This window comes from Drosophila santomea, chromosome 3L, assembly GCF_016746245.2.
Source record: "Drosophila santomea strain STO CAGO 1482 chromosome 3L, Prin_Dsan_1.1, whole genome shotgun sequence".
Classification (NCBI taxonomy): domain Eukaryota; kingdom Metazoa; phylum Arthropoda; class Insecta; order Diptera; family Drosophilidae; genus Drosophila; species Drosophila santomea.
The window spans coordinates 2195548-2220397 of record NC_053018.2 but is presented as its reverse complement, the minus strand read 5'-3'; the positions used below and the strand labels follow the sequence as shown (position 1 = coordinate 2220397).

Genomic DNA, 24850 nt, shown 5'->3' with positions numbered 1-24850 from the left:
ATTGCTAAGCAACTTTTGGCGTCAATAAACTAAATGGCCAAAACGGGCCAGGCCACTCAGGCGAATCCTGGCGGATAAGGATAATCAGCACAGCTCAGACATCCTTTGAAGCCAGGTGGACGGGAAAGAGAAAGAGGAACACCTGGGAGCGAGTCAAAAAACAATTTCGCCTCATTATCATTTCAACATATTGTATGCCCAAGTGTTTCAAATTGTTCAAAGGGAGTAGGGAAACTCGAAGGACGAGTGGGCTCCTGATGAAGAAGTTTTCCCTTTTCGTCCTTGTCGAGGTTGTTGCTGGATGTCGGATGTTGCGGGCGGGATGTCGGTGGATGGCAAGGGTAGGTGCTGCCGGAAATCACTATGCTCATAAATGCGTCATGAATAAATTAACTCGCTGAAAAGCAAAAGCCAAGCTAAACTAAAAGCCGAGCAAAAACAAAGGCGAGCAAATGGTTGTTGAGCAGAGCCTTAGATTTCAAACGAATGATAATAATAATTGAGGCAGCGACCCAAGTACTTGCACATCGGTTGGGTAATAACGCTGTACATGTACATTAGACAAGCCAGTGTGTGTTGTGTATAAGTCGGCACTGAGAAAAAATGTGAATGGATTATCTGGGAATCTTGGTCACAAAAGAGACATCATTAGTTCTACAAAATGTGTAAGGGGTGGTTACGTTCTTAAAATGTTAAAGATACAAGAGGCAGGCAGTAATTCTTCATTCAATTTATTTATTTATTGATTTCTTTCACTGGCTCCAGAGCAACAAAAGCTACAACAGTCTAAGCAACCGCTTAGTTGCTAGACAACATCAAAATTCCCAGAAACAAAGGCCGCTCGCAACAGCTTTATCGATATACCTGGTTGACCCCGGTGTCCCTGGAAGTGTGTTCTCGACCCCCGAAAGAAACAGTCACACCCCGCCAAGATGTCCTTTCACAGGATCAATGCCAGACAAGCATCTGTTGCCGCCCGCCAGCGGCAGTCGCGGTCGTCTCGAATGACCCGGCACACCATCTTCAGCTTGAAGAGACCCACCACCTTCCAAGTGCGCAAGTCTCTGGTGGAGTACGTGGACATGGAGCTGGCGGACATGGACACCTCGGTGTTCTATCAGCGCATTTTCATCCTGGCCAAGAACTGCCACTTGACGCCAGTGCTTTCTCAAGAGGTGTTGCCCGTCGATGTGGTGGCGGAGCAGGTGGAGCCCGAACCAGCTGAAGCGGAGCCCATACAGTTCATGGAGAATGTGATCTTGGATAACGATGACACGGACTCCCACATGACCACAAATCCGGATCCAGCACCTGTTCCTGCGCCAGAGGAACCTGTGACGGAAACTGGGGAAGTGGTCACCCACCTGTTCCGTTTCAGTGAAGGTGAACTTGAGGAAGACTTTGTCGAAGAAGAGCAACTGGAAATGGAAATCCAAGCACCCGATAAGCCCAAGGACTTCTTTGCCGTCTTCAGCGAGCGGCTGCAGGAGCTGCATAAGCAGTGCCAGGCACAAGCCATCACGCCGGATCCCATGTGCGGATTGTATCTCCACATGGGCGAATACAGCTTGCTCATGCTGGAGTCTTCCGAGGACATGATCGGATGCTTCACGCGGGCACTGGCCGACTGTTGTGAGAACTTCTGGTTGATGAACCGCGTCTTCCAGATCGAGGATCACGTGCAGGAGCTCTTTACAAAGGATCTTATGTTTCGCCGCATCCCCTCCGTCTTTTTGAACGAGAAGTTCCCCACCTCCACGCCCACCGATGAGTATCTCATGGGAAAGCAGCACTTGATCATCAAGGACAAGCTGCTGAATATCTGCCGGCTGCTCGCGGATGGTCAGCAAGTGGATCTGGATGCATCCTCCACGCGAGAGAGCGATTTTGACGACGACTTGCCAAAGTCCAAGTCCAAGAGCTCAATCCAAAGCGAACACTTGCCGGTGGAGGTGTTCCGAAAGCACCTGCCCGAGATCCAGCGCATCGAACTGGTTATGGCCTCCACGCGATTCTACTACGAGTTGGATGAGTTCGCCGGGCTCTACGGTCGCGTGCCCTTCTCCCTCGACGAGGACGGACTCTTCTGGCCCATCCAGAGCAACTACACTCCTCCGAACATCTTCCGCCGCACTCCCTACGACATAAATCTTACATTTGCGGAATACGCCGCCGAGGCTGGCAAAAGAAAAACGCGTGGCAGCCTGGTGCCGAGTGTCGATGTCGAGGAGGAGACTCCGCCAACGAATCAAGAAACCCCGCCGAAGACAGAATAAAGGGTTTGGTAATTTAGTTGTATTCTGGATCTAGTGTTTTGTCTATTGGACTTACTAAGCTGTCAGAAAACGAACAAAAGAAAATAACTAACTGAGACAGCTGACAGTCATTTCTAAAGAATTAGCTCATGAGCAAGTATGTATGTATAAGCATGTCTCCGATCCTAAAGAATTCGCGACTTCAATCATAGTGACATTGTTTCAAAGCAGTATATATAAGGAAAATAAATTTATATTTGTACAATTGCGAGCACCTTATTTTGAGGTAAATATATTTTTGAAGCCCTGTTTTTTTGAGTGTGCGCCATCGCTGTCGTCATCAAGAAGGAGCGGCAGTTGTCGCTGTTATCTCTGAACCTCGCGCTTGGTTACAATGTTTTCGGCATTGCGCACATGACTGCATCTCATCTGAGGGCAGGTGGATGGAGCTGGTGGCAGGCGAAAACGGTACATGGTACATAGGTGTGGGGTTTTTGGCTGTTATGTGGTTTTAGCCCAATCGGGGCTGTCTTGTTTTGGCTTGCCACTTGAATGGCTCGACTTTGTTAACATAAACATAAACTCGCGGTGTGAGTGCGCACATGTGTGGGCTGGCAGGCGAATGGCTGAATGGTGCGCCTTTTAACATAAACCGCATCAGACGCCAGCTGTCAGTTGTAATACCGCTGGAGCTGCGAGCTTGCAGCTGTCAAAAGCCGCTGCTGCCATTCGAAGTCACTTGACAGTGGGCCAAGCCAGCTCAGAAAAGAACACGGCAGCTTAAAGGGGATTGCGTGGGCCCAAATGTGATGGGGTTAAGCAGAGGTTTGCTCGAGAAAGTTCCCTAATAAAGTTGAATATATACTCACGATTAATCATTGCCTGGGGGAAAGGCAAAAGGCGTTGAATCGTTAGTTTGTTTAACAAATCGAAAACATGTAATGTATGGGTTTGAGTGATTTTGTTTCCGTTACTAGAAAAATAAAAGGGTATACCAGATTCGTTGGGAAGTATGTTTTGATTTGATTCTTTCATTACCCTTTTTGCCTCTTAAAGCCTTAAAGCAATTAAATTAAATAACCCCGAAGGACTTAAAAATGACGGCATCCGCGAGAACATGTTTAGAAATTGAGCTGAAAAAGTTAATTAAACTTTGGGCGCGACCCCTCCTGCTGTGGCTTTGCACCTCTGCTCCTGAACCTTTTGCATGCTGCACAGTGCATGATCCTGCTGTTTGGCAAACGGAGGACATGCAATGACGAGGACACAATTCAATCAAGCGCCGCAGGAGCTGCGGCTCCTGGCACGGCATCAACTGCCGAATAGACAGCGAGTGTCGCCGCATAAACAAGGATATTGCACTCCTGGGTGGCCAACGGCCTACAGGTGATTTTCCCTTTCCCTGGCTTTCCCTCGAGAGCGAGAGGAAAAGCCAAACATTTGCCGCTGCAGTTTTCATAAACTGCCAGACAGCACAGCAGCTGAAAGGGGAAAAAACCACATGAAGGTTGGCCGAGACAATGGCGATAAGCCGACGATGCTGCAGTGGCTGCTGCACTCCATGTTTTCCATTCCGGACTTTTGCTCGTTCTCCGGATTTCGGACTGCGGACTGCGGGCTCCTGACTCCGGCATGAGAATGTTACGGCTACGTGTGGCCCACAACTTGAGGCGCACACTAATAAATTATAGAGGCGGCAGAGAGGGCCAGAAAGAGGCGGCTAAAATGACTTTTGGCTGCTGTTCTGTTCTGCTGTGTTCTGGCTGCTGCTGCTGTTTTTGGCCCATCAAAAGTGAAACTGTTTGCTGCAGTCGCTAAGGGGGCGTTTGGGCGTGGCCTTAGCCTCCGTTTTACTCGGTCTGGGGCGCCAAGACCAAGCATAATTTAAACCAAACTAAATTTTCCTATACTCTCGCCATCGAGCGCTATAAAACTGAAGGTATTCCAAAATCTTGACACCAACTGAGATGTTTTGTTGCATTTTTGTAAGCAGAAAATACACCAAAATTTTAAGTGCTAATATTTCCATTTGGGTATACTGCATATTTAAATATGCATTTATAAAATATGCAAATTATATACGAAAAGGATTGTTTTATTGAATAATATAAAAAAAAGGCATTTTAATTGACAACTAATAAACTTTTTGCTAACTGGCAGTGCAATTATAACTTCGGTTCTCTGAACTTTTGCACTTTTCGTTTGCTTATAACACTTTAAAAGCAGACAAAAGCGGCTGGGAAATAGAGAGTGCAAACTAACTAAAATATATATTATGTGTTGTGTATACAAAAACGAAAACAATTTTGCGGCGCGATAAACGAATTTCCCAGCTTTTGTTTTTTGTTTTTGCCAGCTGCCCCTGCCAGCTGCTTCTCCTTTCTCTTTGGCACGAAAAGGATTTTTGGCAGCAAAAGGCGAGTCAAGGATAACATGGCAACGTTTCGCAGTTTTGCAGGCAACAACGGAGGGGCTGGCCTAAAACGGCGGGGCAGTCTCTCCGACACGGCTCCGGATTGCATTTCCCGGACAACGTTTGCCAACTAACTGCCAGCGAAAGGAACGATTCAAAGGAGGAGGACTTGGGTCGGGATAAGATCTGATTCGTGGGGGGAAGGTGCAATTAGTCAAATGAGCAGGACGTGGGCCATATTTCATTGGGATAAGACAACTTTTGACTTACGGCTGCCCAGTAGTCGACAAACTTTTCCACAATTTATGCCTGCCAACTTATTGAGTTTCGCCTGAAGAAATTGCGTTGGCCGCTGTGGGCCACATTCATCATACGCTCAGTGGTGCAGGCTTTAAATCAAATTGAATGCCTAGAGTTTAATTCCCAAAACAATCACAAACTTTCGCCATAAAAGGGACGTTACGCATGTCCTTAAACCACAAAAACGAATGCGGGAAATATGAAAGAAATTAAAAATAATAGCGCACATAAAACCACAAGCTGCCTGGGGTGGCTCGGAAATTAAGCGTGAAAAAATCAGTGAAAATGCCTGGAAAATAGAGCAAAGCCCAAGCTGACTGACTGGATGTTTTTCTGACTGGTTGACAGTCGTGTCTGGCCTTGGAAATCCAACCATTCAGGCGCGCTTAATTTCGACCATTAAGTATATCTCATTTCGAGGTTGCTTACATGCGTGTGTGCCTTTGCCTAAAATGCACTGAAAGAAATACATTTGATATGCAGCATAGGTATACTTATAAGCTTCTGAAATGATGGCTCTGACTTGAAACACTGTATCCATTTTGAAACTGGAATTTGATGGCTTTTAAATGCTCTTTCTTTTTTGTCAGTGCACGTATGCATATTTGTCTGTTCACGCTTTTGTTTATCTTGAATTCGCCTGTCGCCTTTTTATTTTTACACTTTGCCCCACATATTTATTATCATGTCGGTTTCGGTTTGCGTTTCCGTTTCTGCGGCTTTCCCACTCTAATGAAAACCTCCGACTGTCCCTTTTTTTGGGACTGGCATGGCAAATGTTTATTATGTGATTATGCTCAACTTTAGCGTCCGTAGCGCCGAGGTCTTTCCCAGGAATTCCTGTCCTGTCCCGAGCCTTTCCTTTCTCCATTTTCCGCATGCTCCCTGCTGACTGCTGACCGGCGGCAGGATTTGGCCTTTTGCCTGAACTTGTTTGTTGTTATTGTTAGGACTTCCATTTTCCTTTCTATTCTTTGTTGCTTTAAAGCTTTTGTCATTCCTTATGGTTGGATGTCTTTGGATCAAGACCCTACGTTGTCGTTTTAAATTACATAGTTACAAGTGTTTCGTTAATGTTTCGGCTATCTCTGGCAGTTCCTCGATTTGTAGGAAGCTGCGGCTAAGCCAGCCCGTTAGTCAAAGTTCAGGCAGTAGATCAGGTTCTAAGCATTATAATTGGAAGGCCAGGACACCCGAGGAGTTACTCATTAGGCCAGCAGTGGCAGGAGTCATTTTTCAAAAAGGCTTCTAGAAATTCCATAAACAACACTCGTCAGGAAACACTCGCCGTCACTTTCGTTAAGTAAAGTTGATTGCGCAACGAGCATTTCATAAATATTTTTAGCTCGCTTCAAGTGCTAAATTTAATTATATACGAGCATATCTGTACAAGGAAGAGCTGGGCAAACACATCGCAGCGAAACATTTGGCAAAGTAAACATCTAAAGCGATCCCATTAAAAAGCATTTCGCAGTTAGGACGCCCAGCGGGTGCGGAAAATGGGAAATGTAAGCGGAAAATCGGGGGAAACTCGGTGGCATTGTGCGAGCAGTCAAGCAGTGTTTTCGGTACGCAGTAATTAACTGGTCTGTCACATAAGTCGCATTAACACAATGTTATAAATGTTCTTGCAGCTGCTTCTTCTAGTGCCTAACATTGCATGTCAGGCACATTAAGTATACGCCACATGCGGCGCATTTACATAGATTTGCAGTGTTCGTGGCATACGAAATGGCAGGCAGCTTATTAATTCCTCTTCCACATCAAGAGGATGGGTGTGCGTGTGGAAAAAGTTTTTGTTTCTCCGAAGTTTCGTCTTCAACTTGGCCAATCTTTTCCATGCAAATTAATTAAAGCCAGATCCTGTTAAAGGTTCATTCGGTTTTTGTTCAGTTAATTAAATTGCAATGTGAGCATCCATGAATTGAGTTAATTTGCGCAAATCCAATGCACAATCAAAAGCCGCAAATTATCTTCAATATTTTCCTGCTGGCCGTGTGCAATTTTTCCAGCGTAAATTGACCGGATAAAACTGCATAAAAAACGAGGAAAAATAATTCCGGCTGCCTTTTGATTTAATTTTGCGGCCGTTGGTCGTGACAAACTTTATGGAAAAACGAATCCCAACAGCCGGAGCAGAGCAACATTAAGTTTAAATTAATGATTGCAGTTTGCGTTCCAAACGCCTCGTTTGAAGGTGACGTGTGATGGGTCTGCTACAATATTGTATTTCCAGAACTTAAGTGCCTCTGCTGTTAGCCTGCATAAGTATTAAATTTCAAAGTGGAAATCAGTACATGTATAGCCTTTAATATCCTTGGTTGATTATCAATAACATGTTCGCACAGTTGGTTGAATAAAACCAAAACACGCACACAATTATCGCCTCAAAATATTGATTATTAAGCGCATTTCAAATGCCATTCAAGTGACACGCCCCCTCACATCGCCCCCCATTTCTAGTTTTTCTCTTGTTGTTTTCCCTTTGTATTGTGTGACCCCTGTGTTTGGCAATTTTTTGCTCTGCTGCTTTGCATAAAAAGTGACAATGCTTGTGTCTGTATGGGTTCTTCCCCCTTTTCCCGATTATTTTCCGGTCCCCCATTTTCCCACCACTTTTTGCACACTTGTTTAGAATGCAGAGCGCCATTTGCGGCTGCTAATGAAGTAATTTCCAGGCATATCACGCATAATCCAGGGCACGTGAGCTACTTACAATGTAATTCGTTGTCTATTTGTCTGATATTGAAAAACGTTCCTCACGGCAGTGCGCCCGGCAAAAGGGGGTTAGGCCACGCCCTCTAAACGCCCCCTTAATCAACCTACTTCTAATCAGAGCTGGTGACAATAGGTAAAAGTCGCTACAACAGCTTAGCAGCTAATAGCCAATCAAGGATTAAATAAAACTAAATAGAAATATAGTATATAAAAATTAGATAAAATAAAATTGTTGTTCACCTAGCCAAGTTGTTTCTCCTTTTGGCTAGGAAATAGCCAACAGCTCAACTCGATTGCTAATGCCATGGAATGCTGCATACTTCCAGGCGCACAGCCAGGGTCGACTGTTTTTACTATTCAAGTGCAATTCATTGTGATTATTACGTGCCATGGCATTGAAAACGCTTACTTGCACACACCGATGCTGTGGATGGCATCGATTCGATCTCTGGCCCCCAGAATGTGGCCCAAAATGGGCGGGAGTGGTGTTATTAATTGCTTACAGCATATTTCAATATGCGATGTAAGCCGGACCACACAGCTTGACCATCAGAACCAAACAGCTTAATAACTTAATGCTCGGAAAAGTTTAACACCCGGCGTAATGAATGGGGGTAGCGGGGATTGGGAAACGGGCAGTGGATGTTGAGCTGTGAACCAATACGCACAATAAGTAACGATTACAATCTCAATTACTTCGACCTTCTGCGGCTGCCACGCCCCGTTTTCGTTGGGGAAAATTAACTAGAATGGATCCATCGCCCGGATCAATGAGCAAACCCCAACTAATCTCTGGGGTCGAACTCACTCTAATTATACGCAACATAAAACTCACTTCCAAGCAGAACTTGCGTCCGCCTCGAGTTCAATATTTATTGACTTGACTTGTCTGGGGACTTAACGATTGCCTTAGGTTGATTCTTGCAATTAAAACTTAGTTTTATCATTGCATGGGCACCAATAAGTAAAATAACAAAGTTATTTACAGTGAAAGCTCTCTGCTTCTGGTCTTAGAATAACTCCCAGTCTCGTTTTAATCAATTATTTTCATTTTCTGTGGTGACCTTTTGAAAAAATATAAGAACCTATGACAGCATAATTGACCAATGCATATTTGAATAAATAACTGAAGACACTTAAAGGCAATCAAAAAGGGGCGGAGCATACTCATGAAACGAGGGAAATGTAAGACACTTTATGGCAATTTGATCTGGTATAATTGATGTGGCAATAGAGACAGGCATTTAAATAAAAAGCTGCCTCAAATGCAGTTGACTTTGATTTGCATTTGAAAAGTATAGACTAAATTAGTCATGTGATGATATGAATATGATGGATATAACAGGATCATTAAAATTCTTGTCAAATTGGGCATAACTCAGTGCCATTTCACATGCGTCAATCTTAATACTCATTGGTCGCAAATGCCACGTTAGCTCTTTAGTCTTTAGTCAGCAAAATCCCCTCTTTTTGCCCCCAGTTATTTGTGTCCTTTTTTATAAGCTGCACTACTTGCAGCGTAAAAAATGCAGAGGGTTAAGGCTATCTTTCCGCTGTCTGCTGAAGCGTTCCACATGGCGTACACGCAATTTATGACACGGACAGACCCTGCGAACTATGTGTTTATTGGGTCCTGCAGGAGGCGGGGAGGACTGGACCGGAACATAAAAGTTGTGCGATAATAACGAGAGCTAATGCCGCACTCAAAACGCTTTCCTCTACACTTGGAACTATTTCTGGTAACCAAAATGCAGGAATTCTGTAGAACTTTTACTAAGTTAACTCTGCAGAAAGGATAAAACTTTGTGCTGAGTGTGGCCTCATAAACTTGCCCTGCATAATCTGTTCCTGCATATTCCTGGTATTTTCGCAAGCAACTTAATTTCTTTGCCGGCAAGCTGACTAAAATGTTCCACATAAAGCACTGCAGTCCTTAAATTTTCCTGGCTTTTCCTGACTCTGCCAGCCAAGTTGTCAACAATGTTCCGGGGGTATCTCGACTTTGTTGTGCGGGTTAATCATATGCAGAGGAGCACCAAAGATGGGGGCCACATGCGTCACTCCCAGATTGTCCGAGTGTGCGCTGAAAAAGTGCATTCAATCTTCGTCCATGTGGCTTTCGGGGCCTCGAATGTGGCACAGATTGTTGGGGAAGGGGGGTTCTGGAGGAAATTGTGCCCGGAAAATATTTGCAATGTGTGCCAGGCATTTGTCGTTCATTTTGATTGCGCATTGTGTGTGCAGGAGCTTTGTTTTGAATTTTTATTCGACATTTAATGGAATTGCTGGCATGTTCCGGCTCTGCTTTATGCGATTTATTGCTTGTCATTTCTGAAGCTTCAGCATCATTTCAGAAGTGCAACAGTTGCGGCACTCGGCACTCGACTGATGATTCTGTGATTTCCCGATCGAAATGCAACCTCTGCCTTGAACTTGCGAAGGGCAACGGCGTGAAAGGGAAATCGCATTAAAACGCATTTTTAATTAAAATGAAAGCAAAGTTGGCGGCTTAAGGGAAAAGCGTCTGCAGTTTACGTTGCTCCAGAGCAATGAAGATTTAAGCTGGCCGCAGAAAATTAATTAAAATTATATAAACATTCCCAGGGAAAGTCGAGCATAAAGAGGAATAAACATGGCCATCCAGCCTGCTGGCTGCTGGTGATGATGCTGATGATGATGCCGATGATGAAGGCGATGCGGATGCGGATACGGATACGGATGCGAGTGCGGATGCGAGTGTGGATGGATGCTGGTGACGACTGCGGGCAATATCAGCAAATAATTCGCATGCATTCCGTCCGAAACTCACGCTGTTTGAATTGTGCAAATCGGATTTGTACGTGCCTACAAGCCGGAGGAATTGGATGGGCACGGATCTGGTTCTGGTTCTGGGTAAGCTGGACAAATGTTTGGCCAAGCGGTTCGCCTCGGTGTGTGCTCATATGTGCGGTTCTTTGAGCCAACATTTGATTCACCATCCCCCCCTACCCGTGGCCCCTGACCCCTGACCCCTGACCCTGCATCTTCACATTTGCCTTTGGCTCCACGCAGTCGCACACACACATTTACAGCTCAGCTTTATTTACTTGCATTTTTTGTGTTTGATTTCGAATTTAGCGCGCACAATTTCGCTCCCTACCAGCTTTCTGTGTTGCATACTTGGCTGCTGTACACTCTAAACAAATCAGTCACCATTTAATAAAGCAATTACTGTTTAAACTATAAAAAATTATTTTCTATGTGAGCATTTGGAAATATTAGAGTGGCACGCAACAGTGGAAGAAAGATAACCTAAGTAAACTATAATAGCTTTAAGTCAGGATTTTGTTCTTAAACCCTCTAAAAGAAATATAGTATTTAAATAAAAAGAAATTTAACAAAATTATGAAATAATTTAAGAGTTGTGCTAGTGCATTTTAAGCACGTGTGCGAATAAAAGTGATGCACTGGGCTTGGCAAACGGTTTGGCCGCCTGGCTGACTGCCACTTTGACCCATTTGGCAGCAGGAGCCAGCCAAGTCAGCGCAGTCACAACGAGTCCTCACGGCAGTCCTGCTCGCAGTCGTCCTTCCATTTGCATGCAGCAGGACGAGGCGAGCCGTAACGAGTTGAAAGTTACCAAGCCAAGCGGACATGACAGTGCCAGCCGATAGCTGGCACCACAATGCTCACACAGTGCCAGCCAGTAAGTGCTGTTTGCATACTGTCGTTACGCACTATGACCGGCGGTTATATGTGATCGCATTATCGACAGTGCAATTTATAGGCCTTCGCTACTTTATTGAGTGGCTTGTAATAAACATTTCTGGTTTGGCCTCCGAACACCGCCGACCACGCGGCGTATGCGCAATGTCCATACATGTGTTTATGGTGGCAGGACTTTGGCGCCACTCCGACGACAAGTGAGTCGACTAAGCCGGAGGACAAATAAATTTGCTGAAAACTCAGGGAACATTTTGAAATGCTCGCTTAATTGATTTTTAATATTTAATTCGCAAGGCATGCCATGTGTCCTTTGGCTCATGCCGAAACGCGATACCGACTGACTGATGTTCTTTTGAGGTTTATTTAATTTAATTACTTTATTTATGAGCGCAAACCATTGTGGCTTGGTTTTTATGTGTGTCTTTTTGTGGCCACACGTATATCGGCTCGGAAAGCCGCTTAAAATATAAACAGCCGTGTTCAAAATACTAGGGAATCTTTAAAGCCTTTAAATGATTCATATAGGGTGTTTTTTTTAGAGGTATAGAACTTTAAATTGCAATAAAACAACGATGGATTATTCGATTGACATGAATTTTATTGACATGAAAGATAATCTTGTGGCATTACATTTTAAATATGATTTCTGGCATATGACCGCCACGGCTGGCTCGGATGTAGTCCAATCTGGACGTCCAATTTGCAATGACTTTTTCCAACATTTGGCCGTATATCGGCAATAACACGGCGAATGTTGTCTTCCAAATGGTTTAGCGTTTGTGGCTTATCCGCATAGACCAATGACTTTACATAGCCCCACAAAAAGTAGTCTAGCGGTGTTAAATCACAAGATCTTGGAGGCTTATGAAAAATCGGGAACAACAGCAATCTCGTTTTGGGCCCATTCGACGAATCTACGCCTTGCTTGATGATCGTTTGGTTTCAATTCTTGCACGAGTTGGATTTTGTAAGCACGCATGACGAATTGCCAAACCAAACTGAGAATAAATCACTTGACAGCTGTTAAATCGGTCGCCATCTTGAACAGTAATGCCAACTTAAAGTTCTATACCTCTAAAAAAAACACCCGTTACAAATAAAAATAAATCACAATGAGGTTATTTATTGTTTTTAATTGATAAAGAAATATTAATTTTTGAATACTAATTCAAAAATTGTATTGCTTTGAATGCGAGTGTATATTCATTCACATGCATTTCCAACCTATTTAAATATATGTTTTTATTGTATTTACTGGCGCTGGTAATTTCATCGAATTTTAATTTACTTTCCTCTGTTGCATATTGTTTTGCTCCATTTTGGTTGATTTAAAATCGAATATTTATTTATTATGCCATGGCTACCCGTTTTTATTTCGCTCGCCTCGTTTGGCAATTTGATTAAAGTTTATTCCGGAATTTTTTGTTTTGCATTTGCCCATTTGCAGTTGGCATTTCATTTGGATTTTTGTGCTCTTGAAATGCAATGCGAATTTTGTGGCAGTTGCCGCTTCATTAGCGCCGCTTAATTGCCTCATTCAGTGCTGAACGGTTTTGAAATGGGTTTCTTTGTTTTTCCGCAACCGCCTCAAGCTATTTTCAACTGGGGAAGGAAGGAAGTACGGCAATTTGTTGTCATTTTGCAAATCATTTACATGACTTCCCCATCCGCTGTTTGCTTTGCTAATTATCCTTGCAATGTGTGTGCAGGAATTCGGTGAAATTTCCACAGTCGCTGTTACTATTGTTTGGCCAGCGGAAAATGTGCAATCCCAGCATGCATGGCATCAATTAAAGACTCCATAAAATTCAATCGAACATGCTGTTTTTCCCTCGATTGAGCCACTAATTGAGCGTCCATAAAAGTCGATGCGGCTTAACTAGTATTGAGCCAGTGGTTGCCAAACTGTTGGCAGATTGCTAAATTGGCAATTTGTTGGGAAAGTCAGCGGAAAAACTGTCAATAGTTGTATTTTTCAACGAAAGTGAATGGGTGCTTGATGTTTGCAGACATCTTTCAATATATTTAAGTTAAGCTTCTGTTTCACATTTTTTAAAAGCATTAAAAGTCATTTGAAAAAATAAGGGAAACCGCCAAAACGAAAACTGAGGAAAACTCTGGCAAACAAAATGACAATAGAGTCCCCCATTTCTGGTATCATTGCGCGGAGCAAAATGCTTGGGCAATTAATACAAATGACGCTGATGAGCGGGATGATGGTGTAGATGCCGAAGGAGCTCGCAAGGATGTGGATGCCTCCGCAGTGGGAGATGCCGAGGAGCAGCTAAAAGCCAGTCCAAAACGAAATGAGCAAGGCTCGATGAGGAGGTAGGATGCGGGCGAAAGGAAGAGCAGCTGCAATCTCAACTTCACATGCATGAAAAATGCAGCTCATCTTCTTAATGCGCGCGACGTGCAAGTGGAGCAGTTGGGCGGCAGGACGGGCGACGCGGATGGAGGAGATGAAGGGCAGGAAACGAGGGGATTCCAGCAATGAAAGCTGCTTACTCACTCTCATCCCATCCCCCTGTTGCCCCACGCCACTCACTTGTTTGTTTGGCTGGATTTTGCTATAGCTGTTGCTGAACATGCTCTTTTGGCTGCCTTGGCAAATTACCGTCAATGGATATTGTACACTTCAAAAATGGGAAGTGGCGATTTTCTAAATATTTGAATAGAAAGATCACTATTGATTATTGCATGTTTGGGATTAACATATAGTTTAAAATGTTAATACAAACATCGTGGATCCATATTTCGGGAACAATTATTTCGGAACAGATCTAATTTCTAATAGTGCTCAGCAGCTATGTTTGTGTTGGTGAGCCAAATAGTTTTGGTGCGAGTGTATGTGGATTAACGCTTTATAAATTGTTAATTATAATGAGTCCAGCAGCGCACAAAACTACGGGAGTAACAATGGCGACATGATTTACATCAGAGCTTAACGTTTTATGCGGGCAGAGCCACAGATAGAAAGAACTGGAGCACGTAGCGAGCAAAGGGGTGAGAGAAGTGTCCAGCGACGTCAATGGGTTAGGTGGGTTATCCTCTCGGAGCCACCTCATTATGGCCAGGAAGCCTGTGGGCGCTTATCCGACTGACATTTCATTTTTACACATCAACAGCTGCCGGAGAGCGCACGTTCCACACGGCGTATGGGCGACACCACATGGCTACATGGCGTATGGATAATGCCCAGAGCCACATAGTTATGGAATTAGAATTACAGCAATAACAATCACGACTATAATGTCGTGTGGTTGTGTGGATGTGGATGGATGCTTTATTTGGCGGGATAATTTATATGCAGCTCGAGCGCTGATGATGCAGCTTACAACTTAAAAATTTTCCTTCATTTATAATGCAATGCAGAGAATGTTGCACGCTCACACATTGTCTCTGCTTCTACAACCAGCTTAGCAGCGACAGAGACGGCTACAAGCGGTAGAGAGAGACGGGGATAAGCGGCAGAAAGAGACAGGCACTCACACACGCATTACAGACACGTGCTTAGCCAGATGATGATGATAGATTTGCTAACAATTGCTTCGCTCGAGCCGAGTCCTGCCATCTCCGTCGTCCTTATCTTGGCCAATGCCGAACAATGGAAGTGGGCCACCGTCAGTGGCGACCTGGAAATGCCCTGACAAAGGGGGGATTAGAAACCCTATACAAGTTTTGGGGCTATGAACATACGCTTAATGCCAATAACTTAATAGATGGCATAAATAATAAATACAGCAAGAAATATATGTAATGCTGCCGCGTGCATGATAAAATGTAAATGAGATTAATAATAAACACAAATTATCTACTACTTATTTTTGGTTGAGTGCGCTTGTTATTTAAATGCAACACCACATTAAAGTAATTAAATAATTTAGGGAATACTAATGCATATACCTCACTTACGCCCCTTTTGGCAAGAGTATTTGCAAATTACTTCAGCATATTGTCAGACATTGTTGTTGCCGCTGCCACTCAGGCCCATCTTCCAGCTCCTTCTTCAGGCATCCCCAACCCCCATCCTGCCCTGCTACATGGGCGTTCTGCTACTTTGTGATAAATTTGGCGCCATTTAATGTTGCTGCAACACCCACGAGATCAGCGAGACTGCCTCCTCCGCGGGATATAATTTTTCAAGTGGCATGGAATCCGTTTCATTCTCTCTAGAAATCTGCCTTTAAGTAAAAATCTAAGCAAGCAGAAAAGGTGCAAATCACCCAAAATGGTCACATCAATCAAAATTGCCTAAAACGAAAATATTTTATTAACTCCTAAAGGAAAACGTTGTGCATGAATGAGAAACATATAAAAGAAGCTTGAATAGAATATACAAGAAGAAATATAAAGAAACTATCAAGAACTATTTTTTTTAATTTTTTATTATGGCCAATAATGCGCTTTGATGATTGTACAAAATAAGTGTTTGTTGCATGCATGTAGATATTATTTAGACTATTGAAGAAGACTTGGATATAGAGGGATATTTGGGGATGGGGTTTAATTTTTTGGCTGGCTCAATTGGCACATTGTCATTGACATGCTGAGATGTCAGTGGTTTCTTTTGGTCCCGAAGCACCAACTAATTGGGATTCAGCTTGACTTCAGCAGTGGCCGCGTTGAGGCGCGATTTGGTGGGCAGGTTGCGCTCCTTCTTCTCCACAAAGATCTGGTAGTGGCCCTCGCCGTAGCCAAAGCCGTGCATGCTCTGGTGCATAGCAGCTGGGATGATGGTGAAGCCGCCGCGGCGCTTCTGGAGGATCTCCTTTTCCGGCAACTTCACCTCCTCCTCCTCCTCTGCCGGATGAACGGCGCGGTTCTCGATGATGCAGAAGAGCTGCAGGCACTTTCGCATCACGTAGATCACCACAATGATGATTAGGTTGGTGGCAAACAGATGTTTGCGCGGCGCTAGGAATAACATCCTGGGCACTTGGCACTGGGTCTAACTATCACAGTTACACAAAAACTCACGTTCTCAACGGACGACGATTCGGGGCTGACTATCGCTGTGGAAGGACATCGACGGAATGAAGGATTCCCAGCCAAATGGCACTCTATATACGCAGATAATCGACCTCTACCTACGTACCTTCTGTTGGAAGGTTTGCTAGGTAGACCAGTAGGTACCGCTGGTTTTCCATGGGTTAGGACTGTACCTTAGGGAACTACCAGGTAATGGTACACAGTATTTAGTCCTTCAGATTAGGTAATCAGCCAGAACGGCAGCGACCAAATGTGTTTATGATTTAGCGGAAAATATATCCATTTGGTCGGTACCGACCTTATCGACAGGCAACAGATGGACCATCAGTAGAAGTAACTGCATCAGTGGCCGTAAATACAGCATTAAGTTTCCTTCCACGGAACGGCAAGTCTGAGCAAGATGTTAACAAAGGTTTGGTAAGGCACAGCGAGAAATTTTATTCAAATTGAAGAACATATTTCAGGACTATTCTTTTAATACTATATATAAAACTGCATATAACTATGTGTAAATTTTTCTCTGGTATTTTCATTCTTATTGCATGTCAATAAGTTATCGTCATGTTCTTGTCAAAGTATCTTTCTGTTTAAAATATGTACAACCATATAACATTTTTTAAAGTATTCAATATGTGTGCAAATAAAGCAATCCGTATTTTGCGTTCTTCTTTATCCTTCCATCTTCCAATATTTTATTGGCATAATATTGTCTAAATCATCTTTAAATATATTTACCAACTATCTGCTCCTCAGAATCTCTTCAAAATCCTCTTATGAGAATATCAACTCGCTTAGCTTGCCGTAAGCCCATCAAGTTTACCCCCAAGCCCCGAAACCCCGACACATTTTCGCCTAGTGGACTCTTCACATAGCCTGCATCCTGCCCCATTGATGCAACTGCACCAAACTGAATTTCCCCCGGCATTGTCGCCGTCTTTCATGGCAAAAAAGTGGCATAAATTCACAAATTGAATATAAATAAATTTCCTGCCAGGCAATCGCGCCCAAAAAAGGAAAAGGGTATATATATATGCTCGAAGGAGGCGATATGCACACTCACTAGTAGATATAGATGGATAGATGTGTTCCCTGTAGCACGTGCCACGCCCAGTCAATTGAATTTGAATGTGGACCAAAAAGCGGACTAGGCCATAAAAATGGCAAAAATATGTTGGCCAGCAGGAAAAGCAGACAGGGAAACAGCTGGCAGCAACCTCCATTTAATCAATAGTAGAAAAGTACCACACTCATTAGGAAAGCTGCAAGCTTTTTTTCTCTTTGCCACCTGCTTAAAATGCTGCTGCTCTGCTGCTGTAAAAAAAAAAAGTAAAAAATGGGAATCCCCGAGGAGAAGTTGGCCAAAGTTTTGAGAAAGACCTCGGTTGAAACAACCTCATTGGCCACTGCGGCGACTTTTTGCTTTCTGGCTTCGATTTTCCGGACACAGTGCATCCCAAAAGTCCGGCACCAGCTGCGGCCCCAGCAATTTGCCATCATTTGTTGACTTAATCATTTGATTGCGTTTTTCTGCACGCGCTGATTGAATTTTCCAGCGCAACCGCAGCCCAGAAGGAAGTCGAGAGCCAAGGCGAAAGTTTTGGGCGTGTCCCTTGGTCGGGCAACTCTGCTGGGAAATCAAGCTAATTAGTTTAATTGATAGTTGTGACTCTGATCGTGCGATTTGGTTTTGCAACTTTTCTTTGCTCCAGCGAAACACGCAAACAAATCTGAAAACTTTTCACAGTGGGAAGCTCAAAATGGTTGGACAGTTGCTGGCAGATGGCGATACGATTGGGATACAGAAAATAACTCTTCTCTCTTTGATTAAATTGCTTGATCGTTGAAGTTTTGACAGTGCAAATAACTGAACAGAGTTATGGTGATATTAAGAAAAAATAAATATAATTCCGATTTTTTGTAGTAAACAGCTTGGTCAGAGTTAAATCATATATAGCTGGATAAGCGGTCTTGAATTTATATTAGGCAACATAAATCAACGAACACCTTATTCTAGCCACATTTCGTCTTATATTTATTTTATTTTCTCTCGAAAATAAATCAACAATCAAATGCAGATAAATATTTCGCCACGTGCCGCATGTGCCCGCATTAAAGATGAGTTTGCCAAAGGAGCACAATAAATTTGGACGACCATTCGCCGGTGTTCCTACATGAGGTGCTTTCGGTGGTACGTGCCTTTCCAGACTTTTCATAAATATTTATGATGCGCCACCGATCTGCATCCCAACCATTGTTCTAACTGATTTTCCGCGCTGCTCATAGAAAATACAAAATAGAGTCAACAAAAAAACGCGTCTGGCTTTAACCTGTGCCCGCTGGCTGTTTCTCAGTTAGTTAATCGTGGCCAAGTCGACAATAAATTATGCATTAAAAAGTTCAACTGGCTTTTGAATGTGCCGGGGCATCAGCGGCGGGGACCATGCTCCTTCAACGTAATGATGCCACGAGTATTCGCGTAGTTTTTACACTGGGCAAAACTGGCAGTTGCATATTTATTAGGCCAACCATGCCCATTTAATTATATATTTTGTTGTCCTTAATGGTTTTAGCTGTACACAAAATGCGTGTTTCGTATATTTTGAAAAGTCACGAATGCAATTTTGTAAGAACTTTTCCCAAAGTGCTTGTATATATTTCCTTTTCACTATCTGGGCTACCTGACGCCAAAGTTCGCTGCTCGAGATGCCCCGTCTGGTTGGCCATTCTAAGGACATTATTCTGCAGTTGCAGTCACGCTGCCAGAAAGCGACCAGCCGAAATTTATTCTAATGCGATTTGCATTTATTTCGCTTGGCGTAATCCTCGCTTCCCGCTCGACAGCAAGAATCAGGCTTAAATTCTATTGAAATTGCCATTTTCATTCGGTTAGACAACACTCTGCTGAACAGGCCAGTTTATGGCCTTTCAACTGACCATAATGCTAAAAACTGTCTGCTTACTTAGCTGAAGGATTGACACAGCCAACAGAGGAACGGGGAGACGAGACCATTAGCAAAAGGTACACAGTAACCAAGCTAGCAGAAGGAGCAGGATCGGGAGTCCGACGATGAGGACGAGGTGCATCTGCAGCTGCATCCATCAGACCAAACAATTTCCGTCAAATTTCCATGCGCCGACAAAAGCTTTTCACTCGAGTGCCAGACAAAAGGGCAGACCAGAAAACAGGAGCTCAGAATGCTGGATGGCAGATTAACTGCCGAGGACCGACGTTCGTATTCCCTATTTGCAACCAATTAGATATTTTTGTAAATATGTTACATTAACTAAGTTAGTTAGAAATAAGGTATTATCATCCAGCATTTACATATTGCCAATATAAATCTCTGACCCATTTAAAGGGTATTTTCATATTCGACAGGACGAGTGTGCCTGCTTCGTTGGCCTGCTTGGCAGGCATTTTCAAAGCCCATTACTTTGCATTTTGCACCTAGCTACAATATTAGGGCGGAACACGTCACTAATGGGCGTGGCAGGCACCGCCAATGCCTTCACTTTGGCATAAATCCAGAAAATACGAAGTGTAAATCTTTGGCCAAGCGAGACGTGCAAATGATTCCGTGATGAAGGCTGTGATTCCGCTCAGATACTTTTGACCTAATTTGGAATTAAATATTAACTGGTCCTTAAATTGATAATTAGTTAAGCAAAATGTATTTATATTTGCAGACTATCAATCATGTATATATTAAAAAGGGGTTTTAGGTAACAGTAGCTTTAAATTAAGCTCTAGTTTTAAAACCACATGTAAATGTGGCCACATACAAGGCACAGCCGCCGGAGGGGAACCGGAGTCATTAGCCAAGTTCGGCAGCATCCACCAATGTCATTCGAATGTCATTAGTGGCAAGGGGGGCAAAATGGGTGTCGGGTGGCAGGTGAACTATGTCCTGTGGCCGGGGCTGCATGCAGCGTAATTTGATTTCGCTGCAAGCTTCGAAATGCCGATCGGGTCAGCAAGGTGCTAACAGGATTCGGGATTCCGCCATTTGGTCAGCAGCAGATGCTTTTGATTAAACACCGCACCGGTGTTTCCTTTCTTGGCCATCCAGCCAACCATTTCGCATGTCCTCTGATCCTGAATCCTAAATCGAAAATCGTGAATCGTAAAACCAAGCCCTTGCCGTTTTAATTGCATTTGAAATTAAAAAGGCTTTCCATACTTTTCATTGCCAGATTTATGGTTTCGATTCGTTATTTATGGCAATGCGCGAAACAGTCGCTGGCCACTCGCGGCAACACATTCAATTTGCACTCCATGAAGATTTATGATTTGAGCCACAGCCCCTAGCGAGTGCAATAGGATTTTCAAATGGTTTCCATTTAGCAAAAACTAAACACATCTATTGTGTAAACTGTTGTCGAAAGAGGCCAATGGGTTTTTGAACATATTCTTTCTGTTTGGCCAACAAAATAGTGGCTGACCCCGAGCCAAGTTTTGTTTCATTCCTGGAGAGCTAAATAAATATTTATTGATTTGCTCGTTTTTTAATTTTTGAGCCGATTGCAGGCTGCATAAAAAATGCTATAAAGAACACACAAATCGAATTCATTTGCATTTTATTGGAATGTGTGAGTATGCTTTTTCTGCCAATCTCATAAAAATTAATCATAAAATATGAAAAATTGTACATTTTTTCTACCTATCTTCGGAGTTTGGTCGAAAAGCAATATTCTGGAGTGTGTTTTATTTTCTGGTTTGGCATTATGAGGTTTGGCATGTTTGCATCAATTATTTTATAGTCACTTTTGGAATATAAAATCCATAAATATTTATGTTTATCTGGCTAAATATTCGATTTTGTATGGATGAGTACACTTATTGTGATGCCATCGTGATATCAGCATTGTAATTTCAATGTTTTTCTTGGTCTCGGTTTATTTGAAACCCAATAATTGGGTTTAATTGGTGTGTCATTTAGGAGTTTTATTTATATTGTTTGTGGCTATATGAAATTTGTGGGCAGTTGTAAAATGTATATTAATGCTATTGAAATAATTTAAACTTTTACAGTATGAATTCTGAATTAGTTAAATGACGACATAACTTATTTCCGATTTATTACTTTTTCTGGCAATGTATTTACAAATCGTTCAGTTTTTTTAACCTTTGATCCGTAATACATTTTGTTAGTACGGTCTTTTGTTAATACATGGCATTGGGGCATTGAAAAGCTTTTACTCCGCTCACTGATACTCACTCTCATTCCGTATCGCAATCAAAACTGACTAAGCATTTATCTTCCCCCGAAAAGCTTTCGATGGATCGCTTCTGTTCCCATTCTCTTAAAACAGCTCTCCCGATTTCTGATTTGAAAACACCGCTGATTAAAGTTCAGTCTCAGTTATAATTTAATCGACTTCTCTGGCGAATCGCGATTTAGTTTTGTTTATGCCCCGCTGGCGGGCACTTCTCTTCGGCTCGATCTCGCTAGTATTCAACTAATTTAGTAATTATATTATAAAAATAGAAAAGTTTTCCCAAACACATTGCGTATATATTTTCCGACACGGCGCGTGTCGGAATTAGTTGGGACTTCGATTGTGCCATTCACTACGGACAGATCGCCAACTAAAATGACGTCGAAATCTGAGGGTCGAGGCAATGCCATCGAGCCACATGAACAGGTAATTATATGGAGTAGAATTGATCGGCTGGCGGGTACAATAAATATTTACCAGACATTAAACGACCTACTATATGAATAGATTGCCGTTCAAGTAGACGGATCAGACACGTTTAGCCGCCCCTTTCGTATTTCTTACCTTTGAACGGAATTGCATTCTTATCGCCTTGGACTCTTCGAGCTGATAAGATTTCCGCTAATGCGGAATCAAAGTCAATGTCTACTTGGAGCCATCAGCTACCGGTGGAATGTTGTTCTGGTCAAGTGGTAGTGGTGGCGAAAACTTTTGTCATAAACCACTTAAAATGACCTGGAAAACCGCGCTGATAATTGCTTCATAACATAAAGATATTAATCTGGACTTGTAAACATCAAGGCAAAAGTACAAACAAACACCTAGCCTAATATAGCATTTCTTTCTCTTTTAAACCATTTTTTGTTTTTTAATCTTTATTGTTTGACGCCAGCTTTTTCCTTTGTGTACGCTAATGGGTTCAAATTAGTAGTCTTCGATTATCTAGCTCATTAGGAGTTCATCAAACTGTCGGGCGGATGCTCTAAAAGTTTTCCCTTCCATCTTCCTTGCCCTCCTACTATATATATTTACACCTCGGAAAATGTCGTTACAGTTGAAAGTACTCGGCGCTGATTTTCAAGTTGAGCGACCGTGCAAAACCGAGCCCGGAAAAAGTTTCTCTGCGGTGGCAAACTACGAAAATCCATTTGTTCGAACTTTGCGGGGTTTGCATGTGCGGTGCAGCATCAGTCAATTGCAGTGGATACACAATCGCTTATCGATTGGAGCCGAAACAAAGTAAGAACTAGATGATAAATTGTTGCCCAGGCAGCTCGTGGCACTGCGGGGCTTTCTGTCCATCAGTTGACACCTGGTCCCCGTCCGAAAAACTCGCTCAGTTGTCAGCCACTTCAACTTTTTTCAACAAACCAATTGATCAAATCGCCCGGGGATGGGGAAATACGCACCAGTTCGCATCGGCGGAGATAAATGATATGGCCATATGACATGGGTCTTCAAAGGTCCTGAATGAATGCTGCACTCTGTTGTTTCGCAGATTTAATTTCAGCACTTTTCATTCAACGAATTTCTGCACTTTCAAAAGTGTTTAGTGCTCAGTTCAGGGCATAGGATATTGGAAATAAGCATTCCCAAAATGAAGTTTGGGAAACGCCATTGGCGGGTTTCTAACCTGCCAGGCCAGACTGCTCTACATCCTCCACTAAACCAAAAACCCATTTAAGCCAACTGGTTGACAGCGGGACGAAAGCAGCTACCAAGTTGCCCACCGGCAATTAACAGCTAACAAGCTGGACAAACCCTCACCCTTTTTGAAAGTCCCCCTTTCCAACCAACTTTTTCCCTCGTGCACCGTTTTCTCGGTACTTTTCTACACCAGGAGAAAACACATATGTATATACGTTGCCTTTTGAACTGAAGTCCTACATGTTGTCCACCTTAGATGTGCATTATAATGATATGTTAATAGGTGAACAATACTTTACTAAATGCATATTTCTAAGCTATTTCTCCCTGTGCATTTCAGGAGCCCATGGACGTGCGCATCGACATGCCGTGGGGGTATGTGGTGGGCAGGTGGTACGGCAATCGCCAGGTACGACCCATCCTGGCGCTTCACGGCTGGCTGGATAACCTGGGCACGTGGGACAAATTGCTGCCCCTGCTGCCTAAACACCTGGGAGTGCTGTGCATCGACCTGCCTGGCCACGGATACTCCTCGAAGCTGCCCGAGGGAATCGCCTACCACTTCGTGGACTACCTGTGCGTGATCCTGCGCGTAATGGAGGAGTACGGCTGGCAGAAGGTGTCCCTGATGGCCCACTCGATGAGCGCCATGTTGTGCTTCATATTCGCCTCGCTGTACCCACATCGCACCGACATGCTGGTCAGCATAGATATAGTAAAGACCCGCTACAGGAAACCCGGCTCGCAGATCGACTACCTGCGCACCAACATTGAGGGCTACATGGTGGAGGACGAGCGATTCGCGAATGCCAAGCGCCAGGAGCCGCCGGCTTACACCTACCCAGAGTTGGAGCAGGTCCTGCACAAGGGTTCCGACTACTCGGTGGAGCTGGAGAATTGCCGCCATATCCTGGAGCGCAACATCAGCCGCTCCACCAAGTTTCCGGCCAAGTTCTTCTTCTCGCGAGATGGCCGTTGCAAATACTACACGGAGTTCCACACGAGTCCCCCATTTGCCGCTGAGCTGGCCAGGACCATCAAGAATGTGCCCTACTGCGTGATCAAGGGCTCCGAGTCAAACTTCATAGACGAGCAGAGCGACGAGGTGATTGGCATCCTCAGGGAGAACAACCCGCACTTTGAACTCCACGAAGTGCAGGGCACCCACCACGTTCACCTCAACAATGCGGAGGGAGTGGCGGCCATCATCAATCCCTTCATCCTGCACCACCGACCGCCGCATCTGGAGAACTGGACGGTGGACGCGGCGGATGAGGCGCTGCCCGAGGTCGTCAAGGAATTCAAGTTGGCCGTGGAGGACTCAGAGAATGTCAAGCGGAGGAAGAGAAAAAGTAACCTCTAGCTGCTGCCAGCATCTCTGAGGTTAGGTCAGCAGCGCGATGCGATAAATTCCGATGCGTAACTCGATATTGATTTCATTATGCCCATGTGATGCTTTATTCAAGCCTTAATGCTTTAGAACAATAATTTAGACAATTTTATACGATGTTTGAAGGTCATAAGAAGTTGGATAAATGTCAAAAGAAGTTCCTCCACAATAAACAATTTTGGATTTAATTAAAAGCCAACTGCCAAACTA

General features: G+C 43.6%; 3 protein-coding genes across 3 annotated transcripts; 2 read left to right on the top strand and 1 right to left on the bottom strand.

Moving 5' to 3' along the window:
- The first annotated feature begins 768 nt into the window (after window positions 1–768).
- LOC120450115 lies at window positions 769–2567 on the top strand. Its single transcript, XM_039632937.2, has one exon. It carries the CDS (start codon window positions 933–935, stop codon window positions 2274–2276), a length of 1344 nt encoding a protein of 447 aa, XP_039488871.1. The 5' UTR covers window positions 769–932; the 3' UTR covers window positions 2277–2567.
- Window positions 2568–15765: 13198 nt separating this feature from the next.
- Window positions 15766–16451, bottom strand: LOC120450121. The gene has a single exon (XM_039632943.2). It carries the CDS (start codon window positions 16319–16321, stop codon window positions 15980–15982), a length of 342 nt encoding a protein of 113 aa, XP_039488877.1. The 5' UTR covers window positions 16322–16451; the 3' UTR covers window positions 15766–15979.
- Window positions 16452–21783: 5332 nt separating this feature from the next.
- Window positions 21784–24850, top strand: LOC120450117 (probable serine hydrolase). Its single transcript, XM_039632939.2, has 2 exons — window positions 21784–22029; window positions 23591–24850. Exons 1-2 carry the CDS (start codon window positions 21979–21981, stop codon window positions 24611–24613), a joined length of 1074 nt encoding a protein of 357 aa, XP_039488873.1. The 5' UTR covers window positions 21784–21978; the 3' UTR covers window positions 24614–24850.